Consider the following 15,641-nt stretch of genomic DNA (forward strand, 5'->3'; position numbering starts at 1 on the left):
TTTTGCTGTCTGTTCAATTATGTTGAATAAGTCCCTTATTTATTTATACGAGTGCCAATTAAATAAAGCGAAACAAGTACCTTATACACCCAACTCATCTGTAAAGTCTCTCTCTCTCTCTCTCTCTCTCTCTCTCTCTCTCTCTCTCTCTCTCTCTCTCTCTCTCTCTCTCTCTCTCTCTCTCTCTCTCTCTCTCTCTCTATATATATCTTATACTATATTAGTGAAAGCACTGTATGTTTGCCTGCCTGCCTGCATGCATGCCTGCCTGGATGTCCGGTGTCCCTAGGGGAAATCTCATTGGTCCCTTGGCCCGCCCGCCCCCGCACACCTCTCATTGGCCTGAGGCGGAGTGACGGGCCAAAGGACACACAGGGACACACACACACAGGGACACACACACACAGGGAACACAGGGACACACACACAGGGAACACAGGGACACACACACACACAGGGACACACACACACACACACACACACACACACACACACAGTGACTGACAGACACACACACACACACACACACACACACACACACACACACACACACACACACACACACACACACACACACACACACACACACACACACACACACACACGGACACAGGGACACAGGGACACACACACACAGTGACAGACACACACACAGTGACACACACACACAGTGACACACACACACAGTGACACACACACACACACACACACACACACACACACACACACACACTGTTACATACATTAGCGGGGCTCACAGTGTTAGCAGCTCCCGCGCGCACCTCCTCCTCTCCCCGTGTCTCCCGCGCTTTCACCCCGACCCCCCCCTCCCCCGGCGCCGCTACAGTCAGCGGGACACACACACTATTATTACCCCTTCAGCGCCCCCCCCCCACCCAGTGTCAGCGGCCGTGCGAGACCCCCCCTCTATATCTCCCACCTCTCCCCCCCCCACACATATACATGCCCCCCCCTCCCCGGCGCTACAACTCACCCCTCCCCGGCGGGGGAACAGCCAGTGGCCAGGCAGGCTGCCTCGCGGCGCCGAGTGCCCAAGATGGCGGCGCCCGGGACACAGCGGGGGAGCGGCCACAACACGCTGCCTCCCGCCTCAGATCCACGTGGGACCTGCCGGATGGGTGAGTGAGCGGCCTTCACCTCCCCTCTACCCCCCCTTCACCTCCCCTCCAGTGTCAGTGTCTCCCCGATACCCCCCCCCCCCCCGGCGCCGCTACAGTCAGCGGGGGAGCGAGCGAGCGCCCGGGACACAGCGGGAGAGCGGCCACAACACGCTGCCTCCCGCCTCAGATCCACGTGGGACCTGCCGGACGGGTGAGTGAGCGGCCTTCACCTTCCCTCACCCCCCATCAGCTCCCCTCATCCCCTTTCACCTCCCCTCACTCCACTTCTCCCTTCCACCCCCCTTCACCTCCCCATTTACCTCCCCCCCTCCACCTCCCCTCCACCCCCCATTCACCTCCCCTCCACCCCCCCCCTTCACCTCCCCTCCACCCCCCCCCTTCACCTCCCTTCCACCCCCCTCCTTCACCTCCCTTCCACCCCCCTTCACCTCCCTTCCACCCCCCTCACCTCCCTTCCACCCCCCCCTTCACCTCCCCTCCACCCCCCCTCCACCCCCCCACCTTCACCTCCCCTCCACCCCCCCCTTCACCTCCCCTCCGCCTCCCCCCCCTTCCCACCGCCTCCCCCCCCTTCCCACCGCCTCCCCCCCCCTTCCCTCCACCTTCCCACCGCCTCCCCCCTTCCCACCGCCTCCCCCCTTCCCCCCCTTCCCACCGCCTCCCCCCCCCTTCCCACCGCCCCCCCCCTTCCCACCGCCTCCCAGCCCCCCTTCCCACCGCCTCCCCCCACCCCTTCCCACCGCCTCCCCCCCCTTCCCACCGCCTCCCACCCCCCCTTCCCACCGCCTCCCACCCCCCTTCCCACCGCCTCCCACCCCCCCTTCCCACCGCCTCCCACCGCCCCCCCCACTTCCCACCGCCTCCCTCCCCTTCCCACCGCCTCCCTCCGCCCCCCCCCCCTTCCCACCGCCTCCCTCCCCCCCCCCTTCCCACCGCCTCCCTTCCCCTTCCCACCGCCTCCCTCCCCCTTCCCACCGCCTCCCTCCCCCCCTTCCCACCGCCTCCCTCCCCCCCTTCCCACCGCCTCCCCCCCCCCTTCCCACCGCCTCCCCCCCTTCCCACCGCCTCCCACCCCCCGCCATCCCACCGCCTACCACCCCCCGCCATCCCACCTCCTCCCACCCCCCGCCTTCCCACCGCCTCCCACCCCCCGCCTCCCACCCCCCGCCTTCCCTCCGCCTCCCCCTTCCCACCTCCTCCCCCTTCCCACCACCTCACCCCTCCCCCCCTTCCCACCACCTCCCCCCCCTTTCCACCACCTCCCCCCCTTCCCACCACCTCCCCCCCTTCCCACCACTCCCCCCTTCCCACCACCTCCCCCCCTTCCCACCATCTCCACCTCCCCCCTCCCCCCCTTCCCCCCTCCTCCCCCTTCCCACCACCTTCCCCCTTCCCACCACCTTCCCCCTCCTCCCCCTTCCCACCACATCCCCCCTTCTCTCCCTTTCCACCACTTTCCCCCTCCTCCTCCTTCCCACCACCTCCCCCCTTCCCACCACCTCCCCCCTTCTCCCCCTTCCCACCACCTCCCCCCTTCTCCCCCTTTCCACCACCTCCCCCCCTTCCCACCACCTCCCCCCCCTTCCCACCACCCCCCCCCTTCCCACCACCTCCCCCCCTTCCCACCATCTCCACCTCCCCCCTCCCCCCTCCTCCCCCTTCCCACCACCTTCCCCCTTCCCACCACCTTCCCCCTCCTCCCCCTTCCCACCACATCCCCCCTTCTCTCCCTTTCCACCACTTTCCCCCTCCTCCTCCTTCCCACCACCTCCCCCCTTCCCACCACCTCCCCCCTTCTCCCCCTTCCCACCACCTCCCCCCTTCTCCCCCTTTCCACCACCTCCCCCCTCCTCCCCCTTCGCTCCCCTTCACCCCCCCTCCACTCCCCTTTCCACCCCCCCCCTCCACCTCTTTTTCCCCTTTCCCCTCCCACCCCCTCCCACACTTCCACCCCCTCCTCTAACCCTTCCCCCCCATCTCTAACCCTTCCCCCCCTCCTCTAACCCTTCCCCCCCTCCTCTAACACTTCCCCCCCCTCCTCTAACCCTTCCCCCCCCCTCCTCTAACCCTTCCCCCCCTCCTCTAACACTTCCCCCCCCTCCTCTAACCCTTCCCCCCCCTCCTCTAACCCTTCCCCCCCCCTCCTCTAACCCTTCCCCCCCCCTCCTCTAACCCTTCCCCCCCTCTCCTCTAACCCTTTCCCCCCCCTCCTCTAACCCTTTCCCCCCCCCTCTAACCCTTTTCCCCCCCCTCCTCTAACCCTTCCCCCCTCCTCCACCCCTTGCCCCCCTCCTCCACCCCTTGCCCCCCTCCTCCACCCCTTGCCCCCCTCCTCCACCCCCTCCTCCCCTTCCCGCCGCCCTTCGCCTTCATGCCCGCCTTACCGCCTCCCCACCCCCGCCTCTGCCTTTCACCCGCCCTTACTCCGGCCGCCTCTGCCTTTCACCCACCGCCTCACAGCCGCTGCACGCACTCAACAGACACCCGCCACACTCGACACATACCTGCCGCCACACACACCTGCTGCCTCCCGCCCCTACGCACCGACATCACTGACCCACCGCCTCACACCCTAGCAGGACCCCCACTCACAGACAGCACTCACAACCCACGCGCCAGCCGCCGCCTCACACCCTTGCAGGACCCCCACTCACAGACAGCACTCACAACCCACGCACCACCCGCCGCCTCACACCCTAGCAGGACCCCCACTCGCACACAGCACTCACAACCCACGCGCCACCCGCCGCCTCACACCCTAGCAGGACACACGACTCAGATTTTTACATCACTTATGCCACCAAAATATACATTGTACTGTGGTGTGGTTACAATAAACCATTTTTATACAACATCGTATTACATTTTCTTCCATCTTTCTTTTCAATATTATTATCCAACCTTTACAACAAACAGTCACCTATTGTTCCACGATTTATAAATAATACTACCTATTACGCATTTACATCCCGGGCAACGCCGGGTCTCTCAGCTAGTATATATATAAATATGTTTTAGACATGTGATCTACATTTTACAAGGGTTTGCAAAGTCCCCATACATATATTTAATTAACTGAAACTCATCATTCAGAATCTGTAATCTGTTTATACACTTCCCCTTGCATTGCACATCTCGCTATTCTTTTCCCCTCTTTCCTTGCTCCCTCTTAGCCCCCTATTCCAAAGTACCACTACCCCTCCTGTGCCCCTTACCATCTTTTCCCCTCTATGTCCCTTCCTGTGCCCCATCACTCTCTCTGTCCTCCCTGTGTCCCCTCTCTCTGTCTCTTCCTGTGCCCCTCACTCTGTCCTCTCCTGTGCCCCCTCACTCTCTGTCCCTTCCTGTGCCCCCTCACTCTGTCCCTTCCTGTGCCCCCTCACTCTCTCTGTCCTCCCTGTGTCCCCTCTCTCTGTCTCTTCCTGTGCCCCTCACTCTGTCCTCTCCTGTGCTCCCTCACTCTCTGTCCCTTCCTGTGCCCCCTCACTCTCTCTGTCCTCTCCTGTGCCCCATCAATCTCTGTCCCTTTCTGTGCCGCCTCACTCTCTGTCCCTTCCTGTGCCCCCTCACTCTCTCTGTCTCTTCCTGTGCCCCCTCACACTCTGTCCCTTCCTGTGCTCCCTCACTCTCTGTCCCTTCCTGTGCCCCCTCACATTCTCTGTCCTCTCTGGTGCCCCCTCACTCTCTCTGTCCCTTCCTGTGCCCCCTCACTCTCTCTGTCCTCTCCTGTGCCCCCTCACTCTCTGTCCCTTCCTGTGCCCCCTCACTCTCTGTCCCTTCCTGTGCCCCCTCACTCTCTCTGTCCTCTCCGGTGCCCCCTCACTCTCTCTGTCCCTTCCTGTGCCCCCTCACTCTCTCTGTCCCTTCCTGTGCCCCCTCAATCTCTCTGTCCCTTCCTGTGCCCCCTAAATCTCTCTGTCCTCTCCTGTGCCCCCTCACTCTCTCTGTCATCCCATGTGCCCCCTCACTCTCTGTCCTCTCCTGTGCCCCCTCACTCTTTCTGTCCTCTCCTGTGCCCCCTCACTCTCTCTGTCATCTCCTGTGCCCCCTCACTCTCTGTCCTCTCCTGTGCCCCCTCACTCTTTCTGTCCTCTCCTGTGCCTCCTCACTCTGTCCCTTCCTGTGCACCCTCACTCTCTCTGTCCTCTCCTGTGCCCCCTCACTCTCTCTGTCCCTTCCTGTGCCCCCTCACTCTCTGTCCCTTCCTGTGCCCCCTTCACTCTCTCTGTCCCTTCCTGTGCCCCCTCACTCTCTGTCCCTTCCTGTGCCCCCTCACTCTCTCTGTCCCTTCCTGTGCCCCCTCACTCTCTCTGTCCTCTCCTGTGCCCCCTCACTCTCTCTGTCCTCCTGTGTCCCCTCACTCTCTGTCCTCTCCTGTGCCCCCTCACTCTCTCTGTCCTCTCCTGTACCCCCTCACTCTCTCTGTCACTTCCTGTGCCCCCTCACTCTCTCTGTCCCTTCCTGTGCCCCCTCACTCTCTCTGTCCCTTCCAGTGCCCCCTCACTCTCTATCCCTTCCTGTGCCCCCTCACTCTCTGTCACTTCCTGTGCCCCCTCACTCTCTTTGTCCCTTCCAGTGCCCCCTCATTCTCTATCCCTTCATGTACCCCCTCACTCTCTGTCCCTTCCTGTGCCCCCTCATTCTCTCTGTCCCTTCCTGTGCCCCCTCACTCTCTCTGTCCTCTCCTGTGCCACCTCACTCTCTCTGTCCTCTCCTGTGCCCCCTCACTCTGTCTCTTCCTGTGCCCCCTCACTCTCTCTGTCCTCTCCTGCGCCCCCTCACTCTCTCTGTCCTCTCCTGCGCCCCCTCACTCTCTCTGTCCTCTCCTGTGCCCCCTCACTCTCTCTGTCCTCTCCTGCGCCCCCTCACTCTCTCTGTCCTCTCCTGTGCCCCCTCACTCTCTCTGTCCCTTCCTGTGCCCCCTCACTCTCTCTATCCCTTCCTGTGCCCCCTCACTCTATCCCTTCCTGTGCCCCCTCACTCCCTGTCCCTTCCTGTGCCCCCTCTCTCTCTGTCCCTTCCTGTGCCCCCTCACTCTCTCTGTCCCTTCCTGTGCCCCCTCACTCTGTCCCTTCCTGTGCCCCCTCACTCTCTCTGTCCCTTCCTGTGCCCTCACTCTCTCTGTCCTCTCCTGTGCCCCCTCACTCTCTCTGTCCTCTCCTGTGCCCCCTCACTCTCTCTGTCCTCTCCTGTGTCCCCTCACTCTCTGTCCCTTCCTGTGCTCCCTCACTCTCTCTGTCCTCTCCTGTGCCCCCTCACTCTCTCTGTCCTCTCCTGTGCCCCCTCACTCTCTCTGTCACTTCCTGTGCCCCCTCACTCTCTCTGTTCCTTCCTGTGCCCCCTCACTCTCTATCCCTTCCTGTGCCCCCTCACTCTCTATCCCTTCCTGTGCCCCCTCACTCTCTATCCCTTCCTGTGCCCCCTCACTCTCTCTGTCCCTTCCAGTGCCCCCTCACTCTCTATCCCTTCCTGTACCCCCTCACTCTCTGTCCCTTCCTGTGCCCCCTCACTCTCTCTGTCCCTTCCTGTGCCCCCTCACTCTCTCTGTCCTCTCCTGTGCCCCCTCACTCTCTGTCCTCTCCTGTGCCCCCTCACTCTCTCTGTCCTCTCCTGTGCCCCCTCACTCTCTCTGTCCTCTCCTGTGCCCCCTCACTCTCTCTGTCCTCTCCTGTGCCCCCTCACTCTCTCTGTCCTCTCCTGTGCCCCCTCACTCTCTCTGTCCTCTCCTGTGCCCCCTCACTCTCTCTGTCCTCTCCTGTGCCCCCTCACTCTCTCTGTCCTCTCCTGTGCCCCCTCACTCTCTATGTCCCTTCCTGTGCCCCCTCACGCTCTCTATCCCTTCCTGTGCCCCCTCACTCTGTCCCTTCCTGTGCCCCCCCACTATCTGTCCCTTCCTGTGTCCCCTCACTATCTGTCCCTTCCTGTGCCCCTCACTCTCTATGTCCCTGCCTCTTCCCCCTTTCCATCTGTCCCCTGATTTCTTAAAACCTCTACACCAGCCCCTACTGTACTCCCTCCTTGCACTCGCTGTCACTCATCTCTGCCCCCCCTTACCCTCTCCATGCCCCCCCTTACCCTCTCCATGCCCCCCCTTACCCTCTCCATGCCCCCCACCCCCTCTCCATGCCCCCACCCCCTCTCCATGCCCCCCACCCCCTCTCCATGCCCCCCACCCCCTCTCCATGCCCCCCACCCCCTCCTCCATGCCCCCCACCCCCTCTCTCTCTCCTCCCTTCCCTCTTCCCATGCTGCTACATCACGTGCCCAGCCGCTACAAACCTGCCTACCAGAGATATTGGGCTTGAGTTGCTGACTGACATTCAATCCGACCAATCCCCTTCCCCCAGTGCCTCCGGTGCAGCGAATGGGAGGTGATGGGAGGCGGGGTATCGCTTCCCTGGCTGGCTGGCGCTAATGAGAGCTCGGGGCGGCCATGGATCCGGTGTAGCTGCGTCTCCTCCGGCCTCTCCCTCCCCGCTGTCCCGAAGCCAGGTAACCGAGAGGCCGTGTGTCAGGGTGGTGTCCCTCCACCCTGGGTCACTCACCGCCCTCCACCTGCCCCATGAGCTCATGGAAAGGATTAGCTGATATAACTTCCCCTGGGGGCTCAGTATACCCCCCCCCTAGGGGCTCAGTATATCCCTCTCCACTGGGGGCTCAGTATATCCCCCTCCCCACTGGGGGCTCAGTATACACCCCCCCTAGGGGCTCAGTATATCCCCCTCCCTGGGGGCTCAGTATATCCCCCCCCCCCGGGGGCTGAGTATATCACCCCCCCCTTGGGCTCAGTATAACACCCCCCCCCGGGGCTCAGTATAACACCCCCCCCCCCGGGGCTCAGTATATCCCTCCCCCCCCTGGGGCTCAGTATATCCCTCCCCCCATGGGGGCTCAGTATATCCCCCCCCCCCGGGGGCTCAGTAAATCCCCCCCCCCCTGAGGGCTCAGTATCCCCCCCCCGGGGGCTCAGTATATCCCCCCCCCGGGGGCTCAGTATATCCCCCCCCCGGGGGCTCAGTATATCCCCCCCCCCCCGGGGGCTCAGTATATCCCCCCCCCCTGGGGGCTCAGTATATCCCCCCCCCCTGGGGGCTCAGTATATCCCCCCCCCATGGGGCTCAGTATATCCCCCTCCCTGGGGGCTCAGTATATCCCCCCCCCCCCTGGGGGCTCAGTATATCCCCCCCCCCTGGGGGCTCAGTATATCCCCCCCCCTGGGGGCTCAGTATATCCCTCCCCCCATGGGGGCTCAGTATATCCCTCCCCCCATGGGGGCTCAGTATATCCCTCCCCCCCCTGGGGCTCAGTAAATCCCCCCCCCCCCTGAGGGCTCAGTATCCCCCCCCCGGGGGCTCAGTATATCCCCCCCCCCCTGGGGGCTCAGTATATCCCCCCCCCCCATGGGGCTCAGTATATCCCCCTCCCTGGGGGCTCAGTATATCCCCCCCCCCTGGGGGCTCAGTATATCCCCCCCCCCTGGGGGCTCAGTATATCCCCCCCCCTGGGGGCTCAGTATATCCCCCCCCCCTGGGGGCTCAGTATATCCCCCCCCCCTGGGGGCTCAGTATATCCCCCCCCCCCCTGGGGGCTCAGTATATCCCCCCCCCCTGGGGGCTCAGTATATCCCCCCCCCCTGGGGGCTCAGTATATCCCCCCCCCCCCCTGGGGGCTCAGTATATCCCCCCCCCCCTGGGGGCTCAGTATATCCCCCCTGGGGATGGTGTCTCATCACCTGACTGTCCCTGCTATCTGCATCACCTGGTGGGCTCCCCAAGCCTCCCTAGGGATCAAGATGGATTCCCTGATGTTTAGACAGCAGCTGTAACTATGTTGCCACTTTCTCCTTGATAAAAATGCTCTAATAATAAGGCATGCCTATGGAAGAGGGTGGCACCTCCCCCATCAACAGTCTCCCTAATATGACCTATAACATCCTGGGGCTGTGTAGGCGGAGACCCTGGTGGTATATATAGGATGGTAACCCTTTGACCTGATATACTTCCTAACCACATGTTGGACTCTTGTCATTTAGGACCATAGTTACTAAGCAGTGCTACTCTTAAGATGCATTATGGCCATTCAAGTGGAGGTGCCTTAAGCAGGAATAGGACCGCTAAGTGAATATGGGCCGCAGTCAGAACTTGCAGTGCTGAAGGTGTTTTCATATGTTTTTTGCTGTGTGTTTTTAACTGATCAACATATATGAAGGTGCTTTTGAGAACAAATTTTCTGTGTCCGGTTCAGAATTGCTGTCCTATATCTTTAAATTTCTCGCTGCCAGGGAGGGTGGCAACGCATTTCAGGGACCAGTAAGGGTGGCTCCTGATCTCTCCTTGGGTAGTGTCAACCCCTATTTCTGACACCTGAGGGTTACAGCCATATAAGCCGGTGGTTTCAACTTTTTTTTTTTTAATAAGTAACCCTATAATTACAGTATATTGTGGAATTCTGTAGAACCCCAACCCTCTCTAATAGCGCTTCTGAGATCAGATGCATTGTGAGGAACCCCAACCCTCTCTAATAGCGCTTCTGAGATCAGATGCATTGTGAGGAACCCCAACCCTCTCTAATAGCGCTTCTGAGATCAGATGCATTGTGAGGAACCCCAACCCTCTCTAATAGCGCGTCTGAGATCAGATGCATTGTAAATTCTTCTGTATTTGGTAGTTTTCAAATGACCTGAAATTTGCAGGGACCCCGAGGCTTCCTAGAAACCCCTCTTGAAAACCACTGATAAAAACAATACAGATGATGATTAGTTCTGGGTGAAGGCTTCTAAGGGCATCAGAGGTGGTGACATATCATGAATTTTACAGCACAAGGGCATTTAAATTGTCTGCTAAGTTAACAAAGGGCGTCTTTAGCTCTCTTAGTGCTTAGTCCATTCATGCATTGTAGTTCTCTCTTGTATTGACATGGTTAAATGTGGCTGTGCAGTTGTTGTGATCCATAGGTTTTGGTGGCACAGCGGGCCAGAATACAGTTGTTATCTGCACACTGTTGATGGGCGTCTTAGGCTAAGGCCCCGCTGCCTCAGACCACGCGCCCGCACTGCAGACAGGCGGCGCGTGGAGAGGCACTTGACTGCTATATGCGGTCTATAGGGAGCGGGTGCGGGGGCGTGGTTTGAGCGGAGGGCTGCAGCGGGGGTCTCCCGGGCTGCAGGAGGGACCCCCAACATGCCCTCGCTCTCCGTCCTACTCCTCCACCCCTCCACATGCCCTCTGCGCAGCTCCCGTCCGATAACCCCCCCCTCCACATGCCAACTCCCGTCCGATAACCCCCCTCCACATGCCCAGCTCCCGTCCGATAACCCCCCCTCCACATGCCCAGCTCCCCTCCGATAACCCCCCCTCCACATGCCCAGCTCCCCTCCGATAACCCCCCCTCCACATGCCCAGCTCCCCTCCGATAACCCCCCCTCCACATGCCCAGCTCCCCTCCGATAACCCCCCCTCCACATGCCCAGCTCCCGTCCGATAACCCCTCCTCCCAGCGGATGGCTGCAGCGGGGGTCGGTCTCCCGGGCTGCAGGAGGGTGTTGCTGCCGGAAGGTAAACACACACACTCTCACACACTCTCTCTCTCTCTCTTTCCCCCCCCCCTACCTTTTTGGAGGTGGGGAAGCTCTGACAGCTCCCGCCGCTGATTGGCTCACTAGCGCACCACGTGACGCGTCACCGCTCGGGATCGCAATTCTCTTGCATCCCCTGGCGGCTGACGCGTCACAGCGTGTAGTGAGCCGTGCAGAGAGGGGGGACTGGGACCGGCTCGGGACAACACCATCACATGGTTAGTTGCGCGCGCCGCCGGACGCAGCGGGACCAAAGCCTTATGCTTTGACGGCACATAGTGCTGCTAAGAGGTCCTGTAGTAATGCACGTCATTGATGGGACCAACAGGAACTCCCATCAAATAACCCTACTTTACTACTGATGGTGATCCCTTACAGCTACAGGCAGTCCTCGGTTATCCGTCACAATGCGTTACTCAAAATGGCGTTGGATAGCGAAACACGTTTTCCCATAGGAACACTGTTTAAATGAAAGGTTCCGTTCCTGAAGGCATTTTTAATGCTAAAATACACAAAATATTTTATGCAGGCAATAAGATATGCAGCACACACATAAATTATGTAGTGCATATACTGTATTATATATATATATATATATATATATATATATATATATATATATATATATATAGAGATATATATATAGAGATATATATATAGAGATATATATATAGAGATATATATATAGAGATATATATATAGAGATATATAGAGATATATAATTATATATAGAGATATATAATTATATATATAATTATATATATATATATATATATATCTCATAATGTATAATGTAATATAAAAATATAATATATTATATAGTATAATATATATATATATATAGTATAATATATATATATATATATATATATATATATTATGTACATATAAACAACTTTGCAAAGCGTCGTAAGAGCGTTGGATTAGCCGTTTTGGCGTTGTAAAAATGAACATAGGTATGTATTGCATACAGTAGTGTTGGATAAGCCATTCGTTGTAAAACGAAGCGTTGTAAAACGTGGACTGCCTGTAGTGAGTTTGAAAGGAGGGCAAGGAGCCATAGAGATGAAATTATAATCAGGTTTATATCCTGAAATATATTGTTGTTATAACATAATAGTATTATCTTGATAGGGCCGTGTTTTTTCATTATAGCTGTGGTCTGTGAGAGCAGCCTTTACTGCAGATATGTGCAGCGTTGTCATAATGAATGCTAAACCTTGACTATCAAGGGCAAACATTGTTTGAGGCACATTGTTAAAATACCTTTTTTTTTTATTTTTATAAATATAGCATATCATTTCTACTCTAAAGTACACTCTTTTGAATAATAGGAATGGAATAGTGATTGAAGTAAAGTTGGGGAAGCTGAAGTGTCTCTGTACCGCCTCTTAGTGACCCAAGGCTATTAGAGAGGGTTGGGGTTCCTTTAAATGCATCTGATCACAGATGCGCTATTAGAGAGGGTTGGGGTTCCTTACAATGCATCTGATCTCAGACGCGCTATTAGAGAAAGTTGGTTTTCTGCAGAATTTCACAATATAATTTTAGGGTTCCTTAACCAAAAACAAGGTTAGAAACCACTGCTTTAGGGATACAATACATATTGTTGCTGAGGCGTCGCAAGCCTAAAATTGAATACTAAAGAAGGCAGAAGCAATTCAACTGATGTAATTATCATAAACGAATAATATATAATATACATCTACATCATATATCTCTTACGTAGAAGTTTATTAAATTATTTTAGTGCCCGCTTGCATGCCCCCAGTTTGGACCTGTTCTTCTGGGTAGTAAATATGTCTTGCTTGGCAATTTAGGGTTATTTCTGCAGATCCATATCTTCTATGGGCACATTTCTGTAAAGTGTTGCACCGAGAGGTCTAGCGGGTTTCTCCACATACTGTTGGCTGTGCCTTTTAGTAATATGAGCATATAATAAAATGTCACTGTTTACCTTCGTGTAGAATACTTGGATATTTTAAGGTTTAAACAAGTAGAATAATTATTTAAAAAATTTTTTTTTTAAGGCAACTTGGTGGCTTCTTTTACTGTTGTAGTTTTTTCACAGCTGCTTTATAAATTGTTTCTGATCACATAAACGTGGTGATCAATGTTTTGCTTGGTAAGACCACTTCCCACTGAACAAGAGTAGTATGTGTTGCATTTTCTGTCTAAAGTTCCTGTTGAGATGTTTAAAGTCAGTCAAAAAGGTTAATAACCTAACGCTAGGAAATCATACCTTACATTAATTTAATTTAAACCAGTAAGGAAAAAATAAGAGACTGACATTTTCTTGTAACCTCAATCTTGCACCATGGGCAGACAGGGTTATTAGTTATTACTCAAAAGATGGTTCTTGAGGAATCTTCTGTACATTTTACTGTTGCACAATTTCGTCTTTTTGCCTCATCCTGTCACGTTTCCTTGAGGTTGGTGAATGGGTTAAGTTTGTCACAGGAGTACGTGAGTGATGTTTAGTGGATATCATGCCTAGAGTGCTTGTTTCTGGAGTCGATTCTGTTTCTGAAATCGGGTGGGGTTACAGCATGTCCTCACTTATTAGTGATCATGTCTGTGGTCTTGGTGATCTGAAATCTGTGACGCTATGGTGCTGCGATCATTTTGGCGCCGATGGGATATATGGAGGAGTCCCTCCAAGGACCAAAAGTTATCAGTTGGGCACATATCTAAAGGATAAATCTGGGTAACCGATGCCTTGCGTTTATAAATAATAGAATTTTTTTAGACCATTTCCAAACATAAGCGTAAACGTAGGAGGGGTTTCACTTCCTTGACCGACAGCCACTCAACGCAATACATTCAGAATGTTGTAATTTTATTTTGCGAGTTAAGTGAAACTGTTCTTGTTTTATTGATCTCAAACATATCGAATATTTTTCCTTCGGCTTGGTATAAAACCAGCATTCTGGTAATAATGCGGCACCATGTATTCGTGCTGAGTATCTCCATAAACGCTGACACCCACCCGAAACTTCTAAGAAATTATCATTTGAATTAGCAGCAGCATGGAGATCCCTGCTAGATCTGTCATGTTCGTCGTATGTGGTTGCTAAACATGCCCTTCCCAAGCAATCTGGATTTGTAAGTGCAGCATTCTGTTGCTGTTTATCGTTGCTTAGCATCAAGGTTATTTTCGGGAGGTGGAGCTCGGCAGTTTCTGGTTTTTAAGGCACAGATGGAACAATAACTGAGTTTGACGTGGGAAATAATTGTTCTCAAACAGTGTATCAGTTATGGCAGGTTGGTTTAAGGTTTGATCTCCCAAAATGTAAATGGTGTTTTCTCTTTGCTATTTTCATTTTTTTTTTTCATTTGCTTATCAAAGCAAATCCAAAGATAAAACACAAAGAAGCAAACTTTATTTTGTAAGGCATCAACAATGTGCCCCTCATTATTCCCTCATAAGCATTGGAGAGACGCACTCTGCCCTGGTGTCAGAGTTGGCAGAGACTGTAAGGGGGTCTCTGAAACCTCTCACATGGCTTCACGCATAAGACTTGCTTCTAGCGGTGTCATTGGCTGGACATAACTAGGATGTAGCAAGTCTAAGCCAGCAGGTGACCATAATTGACCTTCCATTGGTAGATGGCAGGATGCTATTTCTTGCTCTGAAATTTGCTTAATACCCTTATCGTTTGTGTGTTGCATAACTTCTATTTTCTCCCAAAATCGCACGTGGGGGGGGGGGGGGGGGTGGTGGAGCGCTTGGATTGTCTCTGCCGCCCCAGGGAGTGGGAGAGCTCACACTTAAACTTGCATCAACTTTCATTTACCTGAATGGAATATGTTGTAAACAGTATATTTCCCCAATTCATACCATATTGAACAGAGGTTAACATCCACATCATTTTTTGTATCTTTAGACTAATTAGAATACTATGTAATGTCTTATTCACAAAGCTGCACACGACCCTCTATGCTTCGGTGAGCTTACCACTGCATAAGCCCTTTAGTGCATTGCAGTAAGAAAAAAGCTGATTGAGCCATTACGTAACCCTTCACTAATGCTAGTGACCCTTTCTGACATAAATAACGAAAAAAAATCCTTCCGTTTTTATGCTTCCAGCTAAACTTACCTCGTGAAATCATATCCTGTGACCTACAGCAAGCACAACTGGAAACTTGTTTTTTCTTTGCGCTTATAACTTTAGTTAGTGGGTCATGCAGAAAACTGGTGTGGGTTAATACAATAAAGCTTGTTCCTTTCTCTCCCTGACTTTCAGTGGTAAGAGCTAACAGGCCCATGTTTTATCTGCATTGTGCATTTTATCACTCGGCACAAGGTCATTTTGCATTATCTGAGCTGTGCTTTTTGCAAATATTGATATTGTTGCCAGTTCACGTGTGCGCACATATATGTAAGTGATATGTAGCTGTAACACTCAATCCTATGACAAAACTGATATTTAATTCTCAAACTCTAAAAGCTATGTAGCCTATCTTAATGATGCACCATAATGGTGGACATCTTGCACGGCTGAATATCTATTACAGGGATACTTCAGAATTAATTTGTTTTAGGAAGGATCACCATGTAACTTTGCTTTGATCGTATGTATGAATGCAAAAAAGGCTACTTTATTATGTCCAAAGAGCAAACCTAAGCCTGGTGTTTCTGTTCCAAGGTGGACCTTCTTCAGGGCTCCCCTTGGGGACCGAAAGGTCGGGCTTATGTTTGCTGTTTGGCAGCGGCGGATTTCAAAATCCGCCTCCCCTAGGCACAGCTGTTGTGGTCGCCTCCTTACCTGCCGTCCCTCCGTCGTCGTCCTGAACCGCAGCGTCAAATGACGCTGCGGATGTTACCAACGTGCCGTCGCGTTGCCATGGCAATGAGACGCTGTGACGTCCCCGGCATCATTTGACACTGTGGTTCAGGAGGAGGAGGGGGTATTGCAGGTTAG

At 54.4% G+C, this 15,641-nt stretch overlaps 1 protein-coding gene across 1 annotated transcript in view; it reads left to right on the top strand.

Annotated features, from left to right (window-relative positions):
* Positions 1 to 7,482: 7,482 nt before the first annotated feature.
* RNF13 (ring finger protein 13) overlaps positions 7,483 to 15,641 on the top strand; it is a 45,022-nt gene continuing 36,863 nt past the window's right edge. The window contains exon 1 of the mRNA XM_075570429.1: positions 7,483 to 7,634. Within this exon, the coding sequence (XP_075426544.1) occupies positions 7,557 to 7,634 (78 nt within the window). The 5' untranslated portion in view covers positions 7,483 to 7,556. The remainder of the gene's footprint in view (positions 7,635 to 15,641) is intronic.

Source organism: Ascaphus truei, chromosome 14, assembly GCF_040206685.1.
Source record: "Ascaphus truei isolate aAscTru1 chromosome 14, aAscTru1.hap1, whole genome shotgun sequence".
NCBI lineage: Eukaryota > Metazoa > Chordata > Amphibia > Anura > Ascaphidae > Ascaphus > Ascaphus truei.